The sequence below is a fragment of the Bemisia tabaci genome, chromosome 3, assembly GCF_918797505.1.
Source record: "Bemisia tabaci chromosome 3, PGI_BMITA_v3".
Lineage (NCBI taxonomy): Eukaryota > Metazoa > Arthropoda > Insecta > Hemiptera > Aleyrodidae > Bemisia > Bemisia tabaci.
Genome location: NC_092795.1, coordinates 12269628 through 12285537, shown reverse-complemented (window position 1 = coordinate 12285537; position 15910 = coordinate 12269628). Strand labels below are relative to the sequence as shown.

At 42.6% G+C, this 15910-nt stretch overlaps 1 protein-coding gene across 5 annotated transcripts in view; it reads right to left on the bottom strand.

The window, feature by feature from the left end:
* The window catches only part of ftz-f1 (ftz transcription factor 1), a 193693-nt gene that overhangs the window by 106325 nt on the left and 71458 nt on the right, over window positions 1–15910 (bottom strand). For 4 of the 5 annotated variants that reach the window (XM_072297755.1, XM_072297756.1, XM_072297757.1 and 1 more), the window contains one exon: window positions 6757–7173. In XM_072297755.1, coding sequence (XP_072153856.1) covers window positions 6757–7173 — 417 coding nt within the window. Of the gene's footprint in view, window positions 1–6756; window positions 8429–15910 lie in introns of those variants that run through there. The other variant, XM_019061881.2, reaches the window with a different exon arrangement.

Below are 15910 nucleotides of genomic sequence, written 5' to 3'. Positions count from 1 at the left end.
TGAATACTTCACGCATTGCGTCAAACACAGTGCGTTCAGCAGCGCGCGGTCGGCGTGAAACTCACAGCGCCTACAAGACTGTCGGAATACTTCACGCATTGCGCCACGGTGCGATCAGCGCGGCGGCGGATGTTAAAAACATTTATGTTTGATCTTTCATAATTTTTTAGTTCATTTTTTATGAATGGAAGGCCTTGTCCACACAGAGATAGGTTTACGAAACTTAACTTTCGCACAAAGTTCCGTGAACTTTTGCTAGTAGTGTTGACAGGGCTTTCGCAAAAAATGTGTCCAACACGAGTAAACGCGTCTTATGCACCCCTCCCCCGCTGGCACGTTCATTTGATGGTTCACTATTGATGTTTCAAAACTAATAAGGACGGGACGGCAAAATACAGGAGGCCCATGGGCGGCAAGTAGGTAAATCCGGCCCTGACTCTCAGATGTAGCGATACATTTTCTTCGTGCTAATTCTCCATTCAACTAAAACTAGTCTTAAATATATTCCCTGAAAAATTCACAAATGAAATCCGATTCTTATGTCTCGAGTAAATACAGGGCTCAAAATCCAAATTCCATTCAAGCACAAAATGATAAAGCTTTTTCCACTGAAAAATAGGATTTTCAGCTATTGGTAGTAGCAATATTCGTTCATTTAAAAAGAAAAGAGTAAAGGAGGAAAAAAAACATTTTCACGTGAGAAAAATTATCTCAGCGAAGCGTTAAAAGCTTTGGTTAGGTGCCCCACTACGAGAAAAAATTATATTGGCTTTGCCAAAATCACAATCGCTGGCAATGTTTGTTTATAATATGTGTGCATACAGGTGTTAGCAGAGCATTATGCTGGAGAACAGGAAAAAAGCACAATAATTGGCACGAAAATATTGCGCACTGCCTCAACCCTCTTCTTCACCACATAAAACGAGACAATAATGGACGATTTCCTCGGAAAATAATTATACATGTACTACATTTATGGATACGTGTGTATAGGATGAAATATTTTCTATGTTTATTCCTTGAAGACAATCTGTTAATAGACATAGGCGCTAAGACACCGCTTTAAAATTAAACGTATATTACTACTTCTATGGTACTATACTGCAACTACTGGCTGTGGCTGTGCCCTGTTCCGAAGGGAAAACTGAGAAAAATCGTTAGCTAGGGCGACTATTGCAAAGTTGGTAGCACAGCTTTTTCTACATTTAAATACGTTGTACATATTGATTTCAGGTGAAATAATGTGTCTCTCATGATTTTATCCTGCTATTTACTGTTCTACGAACACAAAAACAAGTGGAGGAAAACTAGCGTTGCCGTCTGGAAATTTTAGCAAGGAACCGGTTGTTGCCGTTGCAACAAAAAAATCTACTATTTCTACCAGTCAAAACTGGCGAAAAAAAGGCCCAGGTGACGTCTATATATCAATCATTTAACATTTATATGTTTGAATGTGGAAAGACGAAACGAGACTAAGACAACGATGAGATGAAATAAGAACACTCCGTTTGTGTCTTTTGTGAAATAAAATACTCTCCTGTTCTTGTGTCGAGACGCGTTCATTTTATATGTTTAAGATGCAGGAGTTTGTCACCGAATAAAATGCTCGAAACAGTGAAATTTTCATCGAGACACTTACGTTAACGAGGATTTTCAAAAAGTCGAAGAGAGGGCACAGCAATCTTCCTTTCGAAATACTCGAAAATCGAGTACGAGCCACGGGTAAATCCTGAATATTAAGCTATGTTTCCGGCGTTAAAAATGCTCTTTGCACCTTAAATCTTAACAGAAGTGTTGAAATAACAAGATAGGAGAATGGGCAAGAACGCTTCAGATTTTTCTTCAGAAATCGGAGGTATAAAGTTCATGAGATATTTTTAATGTTAAAAATTCAATAGATTTGGATTCAAATTCGCTAGTCACTGGTCAAAACGATCGTTATATTCCTAGAATACAAAGAATTATGAACAATTTAAAATATTATAAGCGGAGATGAGGACTAAAATTTGAGTGGAAAAATTATAACACGGATAAACAACCAAAGCAAGCTTTTCTTAAATGGAGACAGTGACAGCGGATAAAGGCAAAAAATAATACGACTTGATTCACGGTAAAAAGAAAATAGGTATTTAAATTCATAGAAAAAGTGCTTTCCTTCTTGTTTTTCACTAATCTCGTTTAATGGTATGATGAACAGAAGTCCATTTGGCAACGGAATTGCATACCGTAAAAATTATAATCTAGACTACACTAAAACAGAAGTAAATAACGGCGTTAATTGTTTAGTGACCTTTTAAGTTTGTAGGTTTTTATTTTACTAGCTATACGTGCGTTTTGACGAAATATTATGGCGGCTGCTGTTTTTGAAACGGTTCACCGGTAAGCTTACAGTTATTAGCTGGAATATTTTTTTGGATATACTTCTACCGGTAGCGGTTTTTAATTTTGTTCTTTTCAATAGCAGTTCCGGCGTGAATTATGTTGTCTAGATCCCTTTTCAATAATGCGCTTCATCTGTTTGAAATTTCCTCATATCACAAGCTAAACGTCATGTAAGCAACGTTACACTATTCTGCAGTTCTCGAGTCCAAAATAAATCATACTTTAAAAGAAAAAAAAGAAGAAAAAAATCGACAAAGAGGGCAAAATAAGCACGAATATAACAGACGCGTGGAGAAAGAATTTGAAACGATCAAAAGTGAAAGAATGATTAAAATTTAGACCTATGATAGATGAATAAAATGAACGAGCACGTATTCGAAAATTCAGCGACACGATGTATGTTAAATCATTCTTTATCCACAGGCAAAAGTAGGGATTGTTACGTTTGGATTAGATCGTTAAAACTGTAGCTACTTCTCACGCTAGCTTTCCTAATATGAGCGGTGGAAGTGTTAGACTGGAGAAAAAAGCCGGCTGCGACTACACATCTGAGAAACTACAGCGAAAACAGATTTTTACGTGATTTCAGGAAACAAAAAAAAAAAAAAAAAAAAAAATAGGATATCACGTGCTCAACCCGTCAAACGACTACCATTTTTTTAAAAATGAATTAGTATATGGGTGACGTCAGAGATATTACTCATGTTATGATGACATGATAAATGGATGATTTCTTCAATATCTCCTTAAAAAATCACAGTTTTTTACTAGACCGTTGAATGAATGATACATGAACGAAACAAAAATCTAATAAAAAAGAGGGAGAAAAAAAGTTCTGTACTATGTTCATAAGTGAGCGTTTAATTAAGGTATATACTAAGGTATTAAAGGTAAGCGTTATTTTACTAATTTCCATCCTTTTCGTGCATTTTCCTCACTTTCCTTCCGTTCATCTCAACCTTCAATTCCGAGCTTTTCCGTTTGTCTTGCTCGTTTTGCATGCACATTACAACATTTGGACAGCCTAAGTAAACTTCACTATGCAGACCCATGTTCGCGCATTGTTACAGGTTTATACTTGGATGATAAAATTTTTTTAACAGGGTTCTGATGGTAGTATCGCGTTGGGAGCAAATTAGGGGTTCTGTATTGAATAGCTGCAATTGAATTTCTTGATTCAGAATATACAGGTGAAACTGTTAAAACTTGCCCACCGTGTATTGATAACGGGGGTCTTTATCACAAATATAGACTGAGTTTAGCTGATTGTGAGATGAATCCAGTGCAACATTTTTATAATTAGAAAATTCCTCTCTCATCCCGAAAAGAAATAAAAGTACGGAACAAAGTGAAACTTCTGGAATTAATTTAGTTTGAAACAATTGACCCCCGGATAGTGCTAAAATTGAAAAAAAGTAAAACTTTCTGGCTCCCTTGCAAAAAAGAAAAACATTCTCCTACATTCTTAATGGCAACGTAGTTTAATAATTTTACGTCAAATTTGTTTAATGAGAGATTAAAATGAAAGGAAAAAAGGGTAAAATCACGAGCAGAGATGATCTTCGCGTTAGGTTAGGTTTCCACAGACCTGATAATCTACAAAACAAATGCTCATTGATAAATGGATTTTTGATTCTACAATATGATTTTTGGTGATGACCTTCGACAAATACCTACTCTTCCGAATACACAGCTGTGATAATTGTTCTATTCGGCATGGAAGTTCGGGAAAAAATTTGGCTTTACTCTGAGCAAATTATGAACTGAAAACCTCATTCTATGCGCATTTTAATTTGGACTCGTCGAGTGTCGTGAAGCACATGTTATCATCTGGCGGGAAAGCTGCTGTGAAATTGTTTTCAGAGCAGTCAGCGCAACTACTACGTATAATCAATTGGTTCCTTTTTTTCACAAACAGATATGAGAAAATTATAGATTTCAGTTAACTATTCAAAACTAAGAAGAAAGGCAGAAGAGAGCTGCTATCGTCGGGGGATATTTTCATCTGAGGCAAGGAGGGTAAATGTAATCTTAATTTCGTACAAAATTTGATTTTGAAATGAAAAATTCAATGAATTGAAGACACATGAAAGGTACACGAAAGCTCTGAATACAGAATTATTTATGAGGGGAAGATTCAAAGGACTTCTAGCGTGAGCCTATATACATTTTAACCCTCCAAATATCGATTGAACTTAAAAGCTAATTATAAATTATTCCCCTGTATTAGTTGATTTTTATGAGGGCTTGACATGCGATCAATGCATTTCCCGTAGTTTAGAAGGGGGGGGGGGGGATTCTTCTGCTTACTTCGAATATGCTGCAAATTAAATCCTTCAAATGAAAAGATGAAAATAAAAAGAAACGATTGGTAACCACCAAAAAATATTCAACATCCGAAAAAAAAAACCTCTTTTAATTTTTGTTGTACTGCTTTTCATACGTCCACCATTTCTTTTAAAAAAAAAAAAAAAACTTTGAATACTTTCGTCTTTGAGCTATCTTGTTATCTCAGTAGGCACGGATATTATCAATAATTTGAACTTGTTGATAGCGTTAAGGAGAAGAATGTTGTCGCTTTTTCAGCAAGAGTTTTCAATTATGTGAGATAACAAACATTAACCCAGTTACGATTGATGAATTCGAAGAATTCATATGATTGGCTGGTTCATATATGATTAAAAATGAAATAATCAAATGTGTGTTCCGAAGGGGGCCTAACTGGCTGAATTATGCAAATTATTAATGACGTTAGTTCGAGTGAGGCTTGGAAATTGACAACTTGCAAGGCATTTTCCTTTCAGAAATGCAGAGATCCCTATCATTAAAAACGCTAACAAGGACAAGAAAAATACTTAAAAAAAAAAAAAAAAAAAAAAAAAACCCTAACCAAATGATAAAGTTAGTGATACTTGAATACAGAGAAAATAAGGCTAAAAAATATTTAAAAAGAGACGGTTTATTTCAGACTTCGCGATAATATACTTTGTAAGTTAAGACCCAATCCACCTGACACATATTTTGATAAGAACCTCCTTTCGGAAGAGCTTTAAGTGATTCACTTAGAAGAATGAGGAAGAAAAGCTCGCATGTAAGAAACCGACACGAACAATTTAGGGGCGTTACAGACTTCGAGAAAAAAATTCCGACTTTAGCAAATAATCCCGGACCAAAATGGGACAAATTTCCTGACATTTCCCATCAACAACCTACAGAATCTGGCGGCGGAGGCTTGACTTCAGAGGAGAAAAAAAAGAGGGAGAAAAGACCGTCATGATCAATAGGAAGATATTTATAGACTTCAGACAAAAAGCTTCTGCCTTTGCTAGTTTTCCTGGATCAAAGTGACGAATGTTCCTGGACATTTTTGATCGACAATTTACCAAGCCGTATAAAAAAGGGGGTAATTATAGCAACCGTGAGTTGAATTGCCAAGTTTGAAAAGTCATAGGTCGAGAAAAATCGAGCGAGAGGAAAATCAAGCTTGAATGATAAAATTACCTTAGGCCCTGTCATTTTTCGTTCATTTTTTCTTTTAACTTAATTTTGGTATCCAGCCCTGAGCGAGACGCAATGCCCATCATTTTTTCAACTCTCTACCCGGGAATTATTTCCTTTGCATTTGGAATCTACACTCAGATTACGATGAACTTCGAGACGAAATACCACAGGGGTGAGATCCTCAAAATGAATCTCTAGATGCGCGAAAAATTGTAGTCTTTAAGAAGGGATCTACCCTGACACGTGATGAGCAATTCACGCAAAGGGCGCCACTTTTTTCAAATTTGTTGAGAGGTGTAAGATAAGATCCCACTTAGTTTATCGGACTATGCACTTCTACAGATTTCAAGTTGTGATTCCTTCTTCTTAACGACACAAAAACGATGAGGAATAAAATATTCTCTGAGGTTCCCGAGCTGAGTCCCGGTAAAAGGTAGGGTTAAGTGAAATGACCTTGAATCGACCAATCACGGGCAATTGATCTCAACAAATGCAGCTATCTCTCTCACACTTACAGGAGCTCTGAGTGCCAATACTAGAATTTAGCTGCAGATTTCATTTCTAAATTTGTGAAAGTCACTCCTCATACTGTTGTACTCTCTCTTAAGGTGCGCTGCTACACCTTGTAGTTGTAAGCGCCAAGATTGATCATTTTTTCGGGAGACTAAAATTTTAATTCATTGTAGGGGAGGTGGTGGTGGAGACCGGAAGCACGGGGTGGTTTCACCTTGACCTAATAAAAAATAACCATAACCTACTTCATAGTAGATCCTATTCCTGACCTAGCACGTGGGCAGGGTTGCAAGGTTTGTGTTTACGTAGTGACAGTAAATATTGAGAGAAAGGGATTGAAAAAAAAGCATGCTGGCTTACCTTCTAATTTCATTCCAACTTCGAGGCATTTTTGAAAGCGACAATAAGGACATCGTTTCCGTTGGGTTTTGTCTATATGACAGCTCCTTTCGGCGACACAGGTGTAGACCTTTTTATTTTGCACGGTTCGTTTAAAGAAGCCTTTACAGGACTCGCACGTAAGGAGTCCGTAGTGGTAACCGGAAACTTTGTCCCCGCACACTGGACAAAGCTCTTCGATCGCTATCACTTCCTTGGTATCCGGGAGATCGGTGATGCCCGAATTGAGCTGCATCGTTTGCTGCAGCTGGCCCTGTTGTTGCGACTGTTGTTGCGACTGTTGCTGCTGCTGTTGTTGGTGTTGCTGTAGCGCGTAGTTGCTCGAGCCGGCGTTCGAGACAACGAGTTCCATCGAGCTGGCAACATTGCCTCCGTTCCCTGGGGGAGAAAATAAGTACGGTGAGGAGTCTAGATTATGCAAGTTATAACTATAAGGCATGTAATTGTGTTGTTGTTGCGGTTGCTGCTGGTTAAGGGACGAATTGTTTAGTTGTTGCTGCGATTGTTGCTGCTGCTGGGACTGGGACGGAGGGGGAGGTTGCTGATTCTGGGACTGTGATTGTTGCTGCTGGGATTGTTGTGGTTGGCCCTGCTGTTGGGACTGTCCCGTTTGGGAGGGTGATTGGATCATGTTGTAAACAGGGGGGCTACTGTACAGAGGGGGCGGGGGCAGTGACATTGTGGTGGGTCCCGAGGTAGGACTTCCGCCACCTCCGTTGTTGGGGTCGTAATGGGACATCCCGACAGAGCTAAGGGAGGACTGGTGTTGTTCCATATCTAAGATCATACTACGCGCACTAATTCCGCTATCTCCGAGCTTTAGCCCCACCCCATTTATCCCATTTAGAACACAATAATCCGGAGCACAGTATCACAGTAAATCCTGGCGTGTGAACTTGCCGGCCGATACGAGGACCAACTCGACGAACCAATCAAAGACAACAGACCGAACCGACTACCGAATTCTCATTTTGCTTAAACTTTAATTTGTGCTAAGTGGGGCAAGTGGTAACTTTCCAGGTATCAACGCGAGGGAGAACAGTTGCGAGAATTTCGGCGGAACCAAAACCAAAAAAAAAAAAATAAAATAAACAAAAACAAGAAACAACCCGTAGAAAAAATCACCCGTTCAAAATGAACGTAATCATGTTGCGTTTCGCACCGGGGACGGTAATCGCGCACACACACTGACACTCCAAACTTAATCCTGGTTTTCGTGTTATCATCCGTGCGAGGAACACAAACACATGGGCGGCGAGGGTAGTTTCGAGAGTAGAACACAAACCGGCGGGAGAACAGGGGTCGAGGGCGAGCAAGGGATGAGACGTTTGTAAACAGGGCACAATCCTTTCGGGGGGTGGTGCGGGAATTTCGTCACAGCACGATGTATGTGGTAACCAAGAACAGGTCCGGCACGGAGGAGCTGAGTGCACCGACTGACTGGCTGCGGCGCGGAGTCGCTAGGCGGCGGCGCTGCGCTGGCCTCCAACAGCTACGAAGCGCCGCTCGGGCTACGGCTCAAGCTCGGTACAACACACCGCCAGACAACACCGCCGATCCTTTTCCACGCTTCGGCTTCGCGCCTCCACCGGCCCGCGCTTATCCTCACTCACGCTTATCCCTCACCGCTTATCGCTTATCACTTATCACCCGGGTTTACCGATATTCACGCCGTTTTCTTCATATCTCCGTCCTCGAGCCGAAAAAAAATCGTAAGAATTTTCCGCGAGGATTTTCAAGCGGACCAGGACGACGCTTTCCGAACCGAACACTCGACGGATTTTCCGGACGACGGCGAGAAAATCCCGAGTCCCAGACTGTCTGAGAAGTTGGAGGTCGCGGAGTGAACTTGGAGGTTCGGGAGATGATTTCTGTGCTGGTCGACGCGGGGCCGGGCGGGGGGGAGGGAGCAGGGCGGGCGGGGGAAGGTTGCGCGGACTTAATCGCGGCTTGGCGCGGGTAGAAGGAGAAGGCAGCGCGATGCGGTGCGGCGCGGAGCGGCGAGGTGAGGCGGAATGGTGGCGGCGGCAGTAATTGAGAGCGCATGCAATAGTGAAAGTGAAGGGGGGGAGGGGGAGCGAGGAGGGGGCCGCGCGCGGGAGGGGAGGGATTGTGACCTACTTACGGGCCCGAGTATTGCCTGTGAGCCTCGGAGTCGCCGCCGCCGCGCTCGGCGTCGAGCAATGTGCGAGGGAGACCAGACTATCTAACTTTCCCCTTCTCTCGGATTCGTAACCAACCTACTGACCCACTTACCCCCACTGGATTCGTATTGTGTGTGTCCTTCAATCCCTCCTCCAGCGATTCCCGACTCCCAGCGCCCCCCCCCCTCCCCCCGGGGTCTTCCCACCTTGACTCATCGGGCTCGCTCGCTTCTGACTACCGCGGCACCGCGCTGCGAGGGCCCGATCCCTGCGAGTCCCGTCCGACCGGCGACGACGTCCACGTCCACGTCGAGGAGTGACAACGTCGCGCCGCCCGCCAGCCTCTGGGCCGACCGGCGTGAGGCAACCCGCCGACCGACCGGGTCTTCCTGCCTTCTGGCTTCCCGCGCTGGGCCTCGGACCCGGTCGGCTCTCGGTTCCTCCACCGGGATATCCGCGCCCGCCGCCACGGATCTCCACGTTCCTATCCGGCAGGTGACGTCAACGTTGCCGTACCGCCGTCAGCACCCACCTCACTCCACCTTGCGTTTTTTCGTCTCTCCAGTCGATTTCTGGGCTACTCCCTTTTAACCCCCCCCCCTCACTAACTACCCAAGCATTTTTCTGGCGTGCCGACTCTTGCCGAGACTTTATTATTATTGGTAAAAACAACTGATAAATGTACTACATTTTGCAATTTGGAACTATGAATTCAAGCCCGGTTTAAAAACGACGTATGTGCCATTAGTTTACCTATGCACATAAGTGTTTTTCCAGAGGAGCCAGAATTTGTAGTTCCGAATTGCAAAATGCAGTCCAAATTAAAGTCGACACCAAGAAATCTCCTATTGACACATACCTCATTAGTCGATGTTTTTTTCAAGCATGGTTCGCGAGATCGTCACCTTCCGGCCAAAGTATCACAAGCGCCATCCGACTTTTCAAAAATCCCGCCGCCATTTTATTATTTTTTTTACAGAGAAATTGTTGGCAGAGTCTGTTTGAAAATCGCGCTGAATTTTAGCGGCAGCACGAAGAAAATTCAGTAAAATTTTCGGACGGTTTTGTCGAAAAATGTCTCTGTAAAAAAATAAAATGGCGGCGGAAATTTTTAAACGTAGCATGGCGCTTGTGATACTCTGGCCGGAAAGTGACGAGATGGAGGCCGATTAATTGAACTGCATTTAGCAATTTGGAACTATAAATTCTGGCTCTTCTGGAAAAACACTTATGTGTATAGGGAAATTAATGGCACATACGTCGTTTTTAAACCGGGCTAGAATTTATGGTTCCAAATTGAAAAATGTAGTAAATGTAGTAAGGGTTGATAAACCGCCGAACCACAAGCGCAGACTTGAGTGGCGAGTGCTTCACCGTGTTAACTAATATTGTGCAATTTTTGAGAGAGAAATTTAAAAGAGAAAAGGGGAAAAACCAGGAGTACGCAAGAAAGTAAAACCTACAAAATCGTATTCCTGTTTAATTATTTTCAGTTATTTGCTCAACTCAATCCCAATTTGGATGTTTATGGGTTTTTAGACAAAATTAAAAAGATTACACAATCATAGTAATCGCATTTCATTTTCCGTGATCGAACTTGAAACCTCTGTGTTAAGCTTTCCTTATATAAGAGGCGACTGAGCGAATGATTTAATCGATTAAAATCGTTCGACTATTATAATTTATTATTTGTGGGTTTTTGAAGCTCTCATGCACCTTAACAAAATTGGATGGGAGAATCACTTAGCGGAAACATGGCTGTATTAAAAAATCTAATAAAACAAAAACCATTAACCACTTAACCTTAATTTACCTTTGCAATAGTGGCTTCTTCATGCAAAGGGCAAGATCTTACGGAAAGGAAACTTCATTTTGTAAAAGATATGAAACATTGGCGAGGAAGAGCTGTGAAATAGCCTTCTTTTTATGGATCCGTTATGCCTGCTCACTAAGACTTAACGGATCGGCATTGGATACTACACCTATCAGCCTGCGATTTTGCAAAGATTTCACGAATGGCCGAGACATATTCTCAAAAATATTCGAAACGGTCATAAAAATCCAACTGGTCAGGAGGGCCAGAGCCTTTTAACGCACCACGTGGTGGGCATCAAAGCGGTCCGGTTCTTTTACACTCTCTCTTTCGTATTCTTTTTTTATGATGTCTGGGTGTTTATAAAAGACAGGGTTGCCATGGCTACCTTAAATCGGCTACTAATGGAACACGACTTTTTCTAGATGACTTTTCATTGTCCAATCCTGGACTGATCGGTGAATACCAGGGAAAAGATCAAATATTGAAGTTCGCAACAGACATTTTAAAAATCGATTCTTTACAATAGCTTCAAATGGAGTTAAATCGATAATCGATCGTTCATGCCTCGCCACTGATATCAACGGTCACAAAGCCAAAGTAAACGAGTCCAATCGAGGGACCTAGGCCTCGTGGTCATCAGTGACGAGGTGTGCACCATCGATTATCGATATATTTCCCCATTTGAAGCTACGGTAAAGAATCGATCATAGGTGTAGTTGCAAACGCCCTGTTCACCGATCCTTTTCCATAGGATTAAATGGGAGATCAATCGAAACATCGCAAAGCACGCCACGCCACTGGTGGCCGTAAGACTCATCCGACTTGAAAAGCAATTAACCGTAGGGCCCAATCGTCCGGAGAACCCGGTTCCCGACGAGGTTCTTCCCGAGTCCCGAATGGTCATAAATTCCTCCGTGGTCCCGCTTTAAAACGTCGCTCCTCTGACGTAAGGGCGTATCTATGTTCTTACACAAGCCTTGAAAAGTATTGAGTTAAACAAAGAGCAAGGTTCACGTGGAAATCGAGATACGCCGTTATGTCAAAGGAGCAACGAAAAGTGCGGTATAATCAACCCCCGGGAGAGAAAACGAGCGCGAGGATGTCGAGTCTATGAACAGGGTTGCCACAGGATTCAGAAAATTAAATTCCCTGACAATTCCCTGATTTCTCTGACGCATTTGAGTAAAATTCCCCAACACTTGCGGATATGCTAGATGCTACAAAGACATAATTTAGGTAAATAGGTAAAATTTGTTGTTCTAAACGTCAAATGCGTTTTAGAAGAGTAATAAAGGTAAATTAACCATTTTTCCCTGACACTCTCCCTGTCATTTCCCGGGTTTCCCTGATTATAATCAGGGTCCAGAAAAATTTATACAAATAAATTGCATGCATGACAAATATACTTCAAATTTGCTCATTTTCCGGGGGAAAAGTCGCTTTTCCGAAAAACTGGAGGGTGATAGGAAAAAACGGAGGTCATTTTCGGACTCAGCGGCTCAAAATACATCGGATTAGCCGTTTCTCGTACCGGAGAAAAATTTTACCTACATTCTGCAGGGGGTAATAGTCGCAAAAACACCAAAAATGCCCAAAAATGGCCATTTTTCCGGGTAAAATCGACTTTTCCGGAAAACCGGAGGGTGATGGGAAAAAACGGAGGTCATATTCGGATTCAGCGCCTCAAAATACATAAGAATCACTTTATCTCGTACGGGAGACATTTTTGTCATTTTTTTTTGTTGCACAGTGTTATGGCAACCCTGGATGATTGAAAGCGTTCAAATTCCTCGTTGAGATCCGAGGACCACGCGGGAAGACAACTCAGGTACCACTGCTGCCAGATGGCTGACCAAAATATTCGATTCTGGGTGAGATAATGAAGGGAATCAAACGTTTCTTCGCTGGAGATTTTTCGACTACGGGAGGGGTCGTGATTCGTGGAGAAGAGGGACAAAAGGGAAAATAATCAAGTGTCAACACAGCCAAAGAAAGGAGGAACGCTTTCAGGCCTCGTTGTTTAACTTCGCTCCTGATTATGATTGTGAGCGACACCCCATTGACAGGATAGAGCATTGCGAGTTCACGCCTCGCGCCATCGCGCCTTCGATTTTGTAGATACCACACGGACATCCATCAAGTACGAATAGTTGTATCTCTGCGCCGTCTTCAACGTGCGTCATTTCCCTCTCTTTATTTCTATGTTGTTGGTTCCGTTTGTGTTATTCTTACAGCGGGCCAAAGAGAACACGTTTGCAACACAGTAGAACTTAGGTAAGACGCAATCCGGCCTCTTTTTTTAACTTTCCTCCTGAATGTGACCGACACCTCATTGACAGCATAGACCGGAGCATTGACAAGTCACGCCTAACACAATCGTGCCTTCAATTTTGCAGATGCAACACGGGCATCCATCCATCAAGCGCGAATAGTCGTATGTCTGCGCTGTCATCAACGCGCGATGAGGTGTCTCTTATTCTTGAAATTTAAGAAAAGTTAAAGTTAGATTTGCTCAAAGCATACTACATGTCCAAATCAATAATCATTTTGGGGGGAAAATGAGGTTGTATACTTTCATCCCGCAGAGCCTTCTTCGCGGAGGCATCGCAGGGTGTCTACTAAAACAGGTTATTCAAAAATCAGTACTTTCACAGTACTTTTTCAGTGCATTCCCAAGAAATTTAGTACCTCCGATTGACGAAATTCGAAAAAGTTCAAAAATTTAAGTTTCTCGCTAGAATTGCGACGCAGGATCGACAAAAAAAACGAAAAAATTCCTGACCTTCTAGCGGAATTTCCGTACTTTTTCAGTACTTCCGGACCGCCCTTAAAAAACCAGTACTACTTCCAGACTTTCCTGAAATTCCTGACTTGTAGACACCCTGCCCCTGCATCGGTGTGTACCTGATGGATTTTCGGAGTTTCACACCTCACCATCCTCTCGCTAGTCAGGCACTAAAACGTTCTCCAGTGAATTCGGAGATGGTGACGTGACTAGCGCGGCAACCCGGGAAGGGCAAGTGCGAGAAAATGAGTCTAATGCAATGGACACTACCCGGAGCCGCAGTCCAAGTCCCGCACCAAGACCGGGGCCGTGAATCGGTGCGGATGGTGCCTTGACTACCTCTCATCGAAGGAACATTTATCTAGGAGCTCACCTCTTCCCCCGACCACATTTTCCACGCCCATCCTAGTTGAGGGGTCCAGGTCCACCGAGTCGAGGGTACACCGCAGCGGCCAAGCTCGCACCTCCCTCCATCCAGCGTTCACCGTTCACCACTTGATCTATTCTCCGGCCTCTCTCTGGCGCACGAGGATGAGGCATTCTCACGAGATCCTAACTACCCAGTCCCGACGACCATCATTTTCAGGGTTGCCATCGTTTCTTCATCTTCAAATTCCCTGACTTTCACCCGACTATTTTAGCTTTTCTTTGACTCTAAAATTTTCGCATTCCCCGAATTTCCCCGACAATTGAACGAAACTTTCACTTTGCCGTGGTAAAAATTGGCTGTAGGATCCGGGTTCCTAAATACTATACACCTACCAGGTTCGATTCTGGTTGCTCGCGTCTGATTTTCAACGGGGTTGGAAATGGTCAACCCGAAGGTTTGGTCAATGATTTGTGTTTTACTTCCCATTTCAACAGAAAATATCGGTTACTTCTAATTACAATGTGAGATACGCCTCTTCATGGGTCACTACTAATGTATAGTCTTCACATCGTTAGAATAAAGCGTAATCAGACTTTCCACTCACAAAAAGCCGAATTTCATTACACAAGTGCCGCAATCACACGCTGCATTTAGCAGCTGAATGTGGAAGTCAACAGTCATCGCCCAACGGCTGAAATTTCGCAAATTCGAGTTATTTCCATCCAGATAAGTATCAAATCTACTCGAATAGTTCAGACAAATCCAACAATAGTCCGATGGTTGCTGAGAATCGTTGCTCAAAATTCAGCCATCGGGCCGATGACTTCCACATTCGAGCCACATTCAGCTCCCACATTCAGCGTGTGATCGCGGTATTAGAAACTTGACAGAACGCAAGGGGAATATTCATCCGATATTTAGATACAGTTCGGCAGAGTAAACACCGAGGGATTGAGAATGAATGAAACAATTAAAGGAAAATTAGGGAACAAAAACAGCGCCTTTCATCCCTCCCTGCACCCCCTCCTCGGGGTTTATCGAACGGAGACTAGCGTGAAGATGAGTTCAATTCGAGGGGATGGGTGGGATACGGAGGTGTAGGGGTGGGTGAGAGGGGTTTGGAGTGTTAGATATGAATCCCGGTCTAGGCGGTGGAACACAACAGCACCTGTTGACGCTAATATATAGATCGGGAATCGTGTGAATTGGGTCAGATGATGGGTTTGTTTGGGTCCCGAAACACCTGTGCTATATTCACACGGCCTTGCGTCTCGACCGCTGTATAATGCGCCGCTGCAGCATGGTCCCGACATAGTGGGTGCATGCATGAAAAAAAAAAAGAAACACAAAATAGTGTTATTGACGGTTTTTTGTAGGTTCCTTTTTACTTTCTCGCTCCCCTTGGTTTTTCCTTTCTTCTCGCCACCGACCTCGCAACAGTTGACACATAAAACTTCGGCCCCGAATAATTTGAATCTCCTCTCGAATATTAACGGCAACTTGCGGGGTTCATTGAGAAAACCCCCTTCCCTTCCTCATCCTTCAAAAATGAATGAGTACATGCATAGGCACCATAAGGATCATCAGATGGAGTTCATCACTGAAAAAAAAAAAAAAAAAAAAAAAAACATTGGTTCTAGAGTCCGGACTCTTGAAAACATCGACGAGAAAAAATACTCTTGATTCAATCGGATTTCTGCTTGAATCAAAACGAAACCCGCTTAAATTAAGGGGCTTGGTTCTTGATTTAAGCTAGATTCTGATTGAATCAAGGGTACTTTTTCATGTCGATGTTTTTAAGAGTCTGGACTCTAGATCCAATGTGTTTTTTTTCCAGTGATTGTGTAATACCTGAAATCAATGTGTGTTCATGTTGGATGCGGTTAAACTCGAAAAGAGTACGATGTCGATATCGATAAACGGGTTTGACCATGATTGTCTGATAACTTTTGCTGAATTTCCGCACTTTTTCAGTACTTCCGGACCGCCCTTAAAAAATC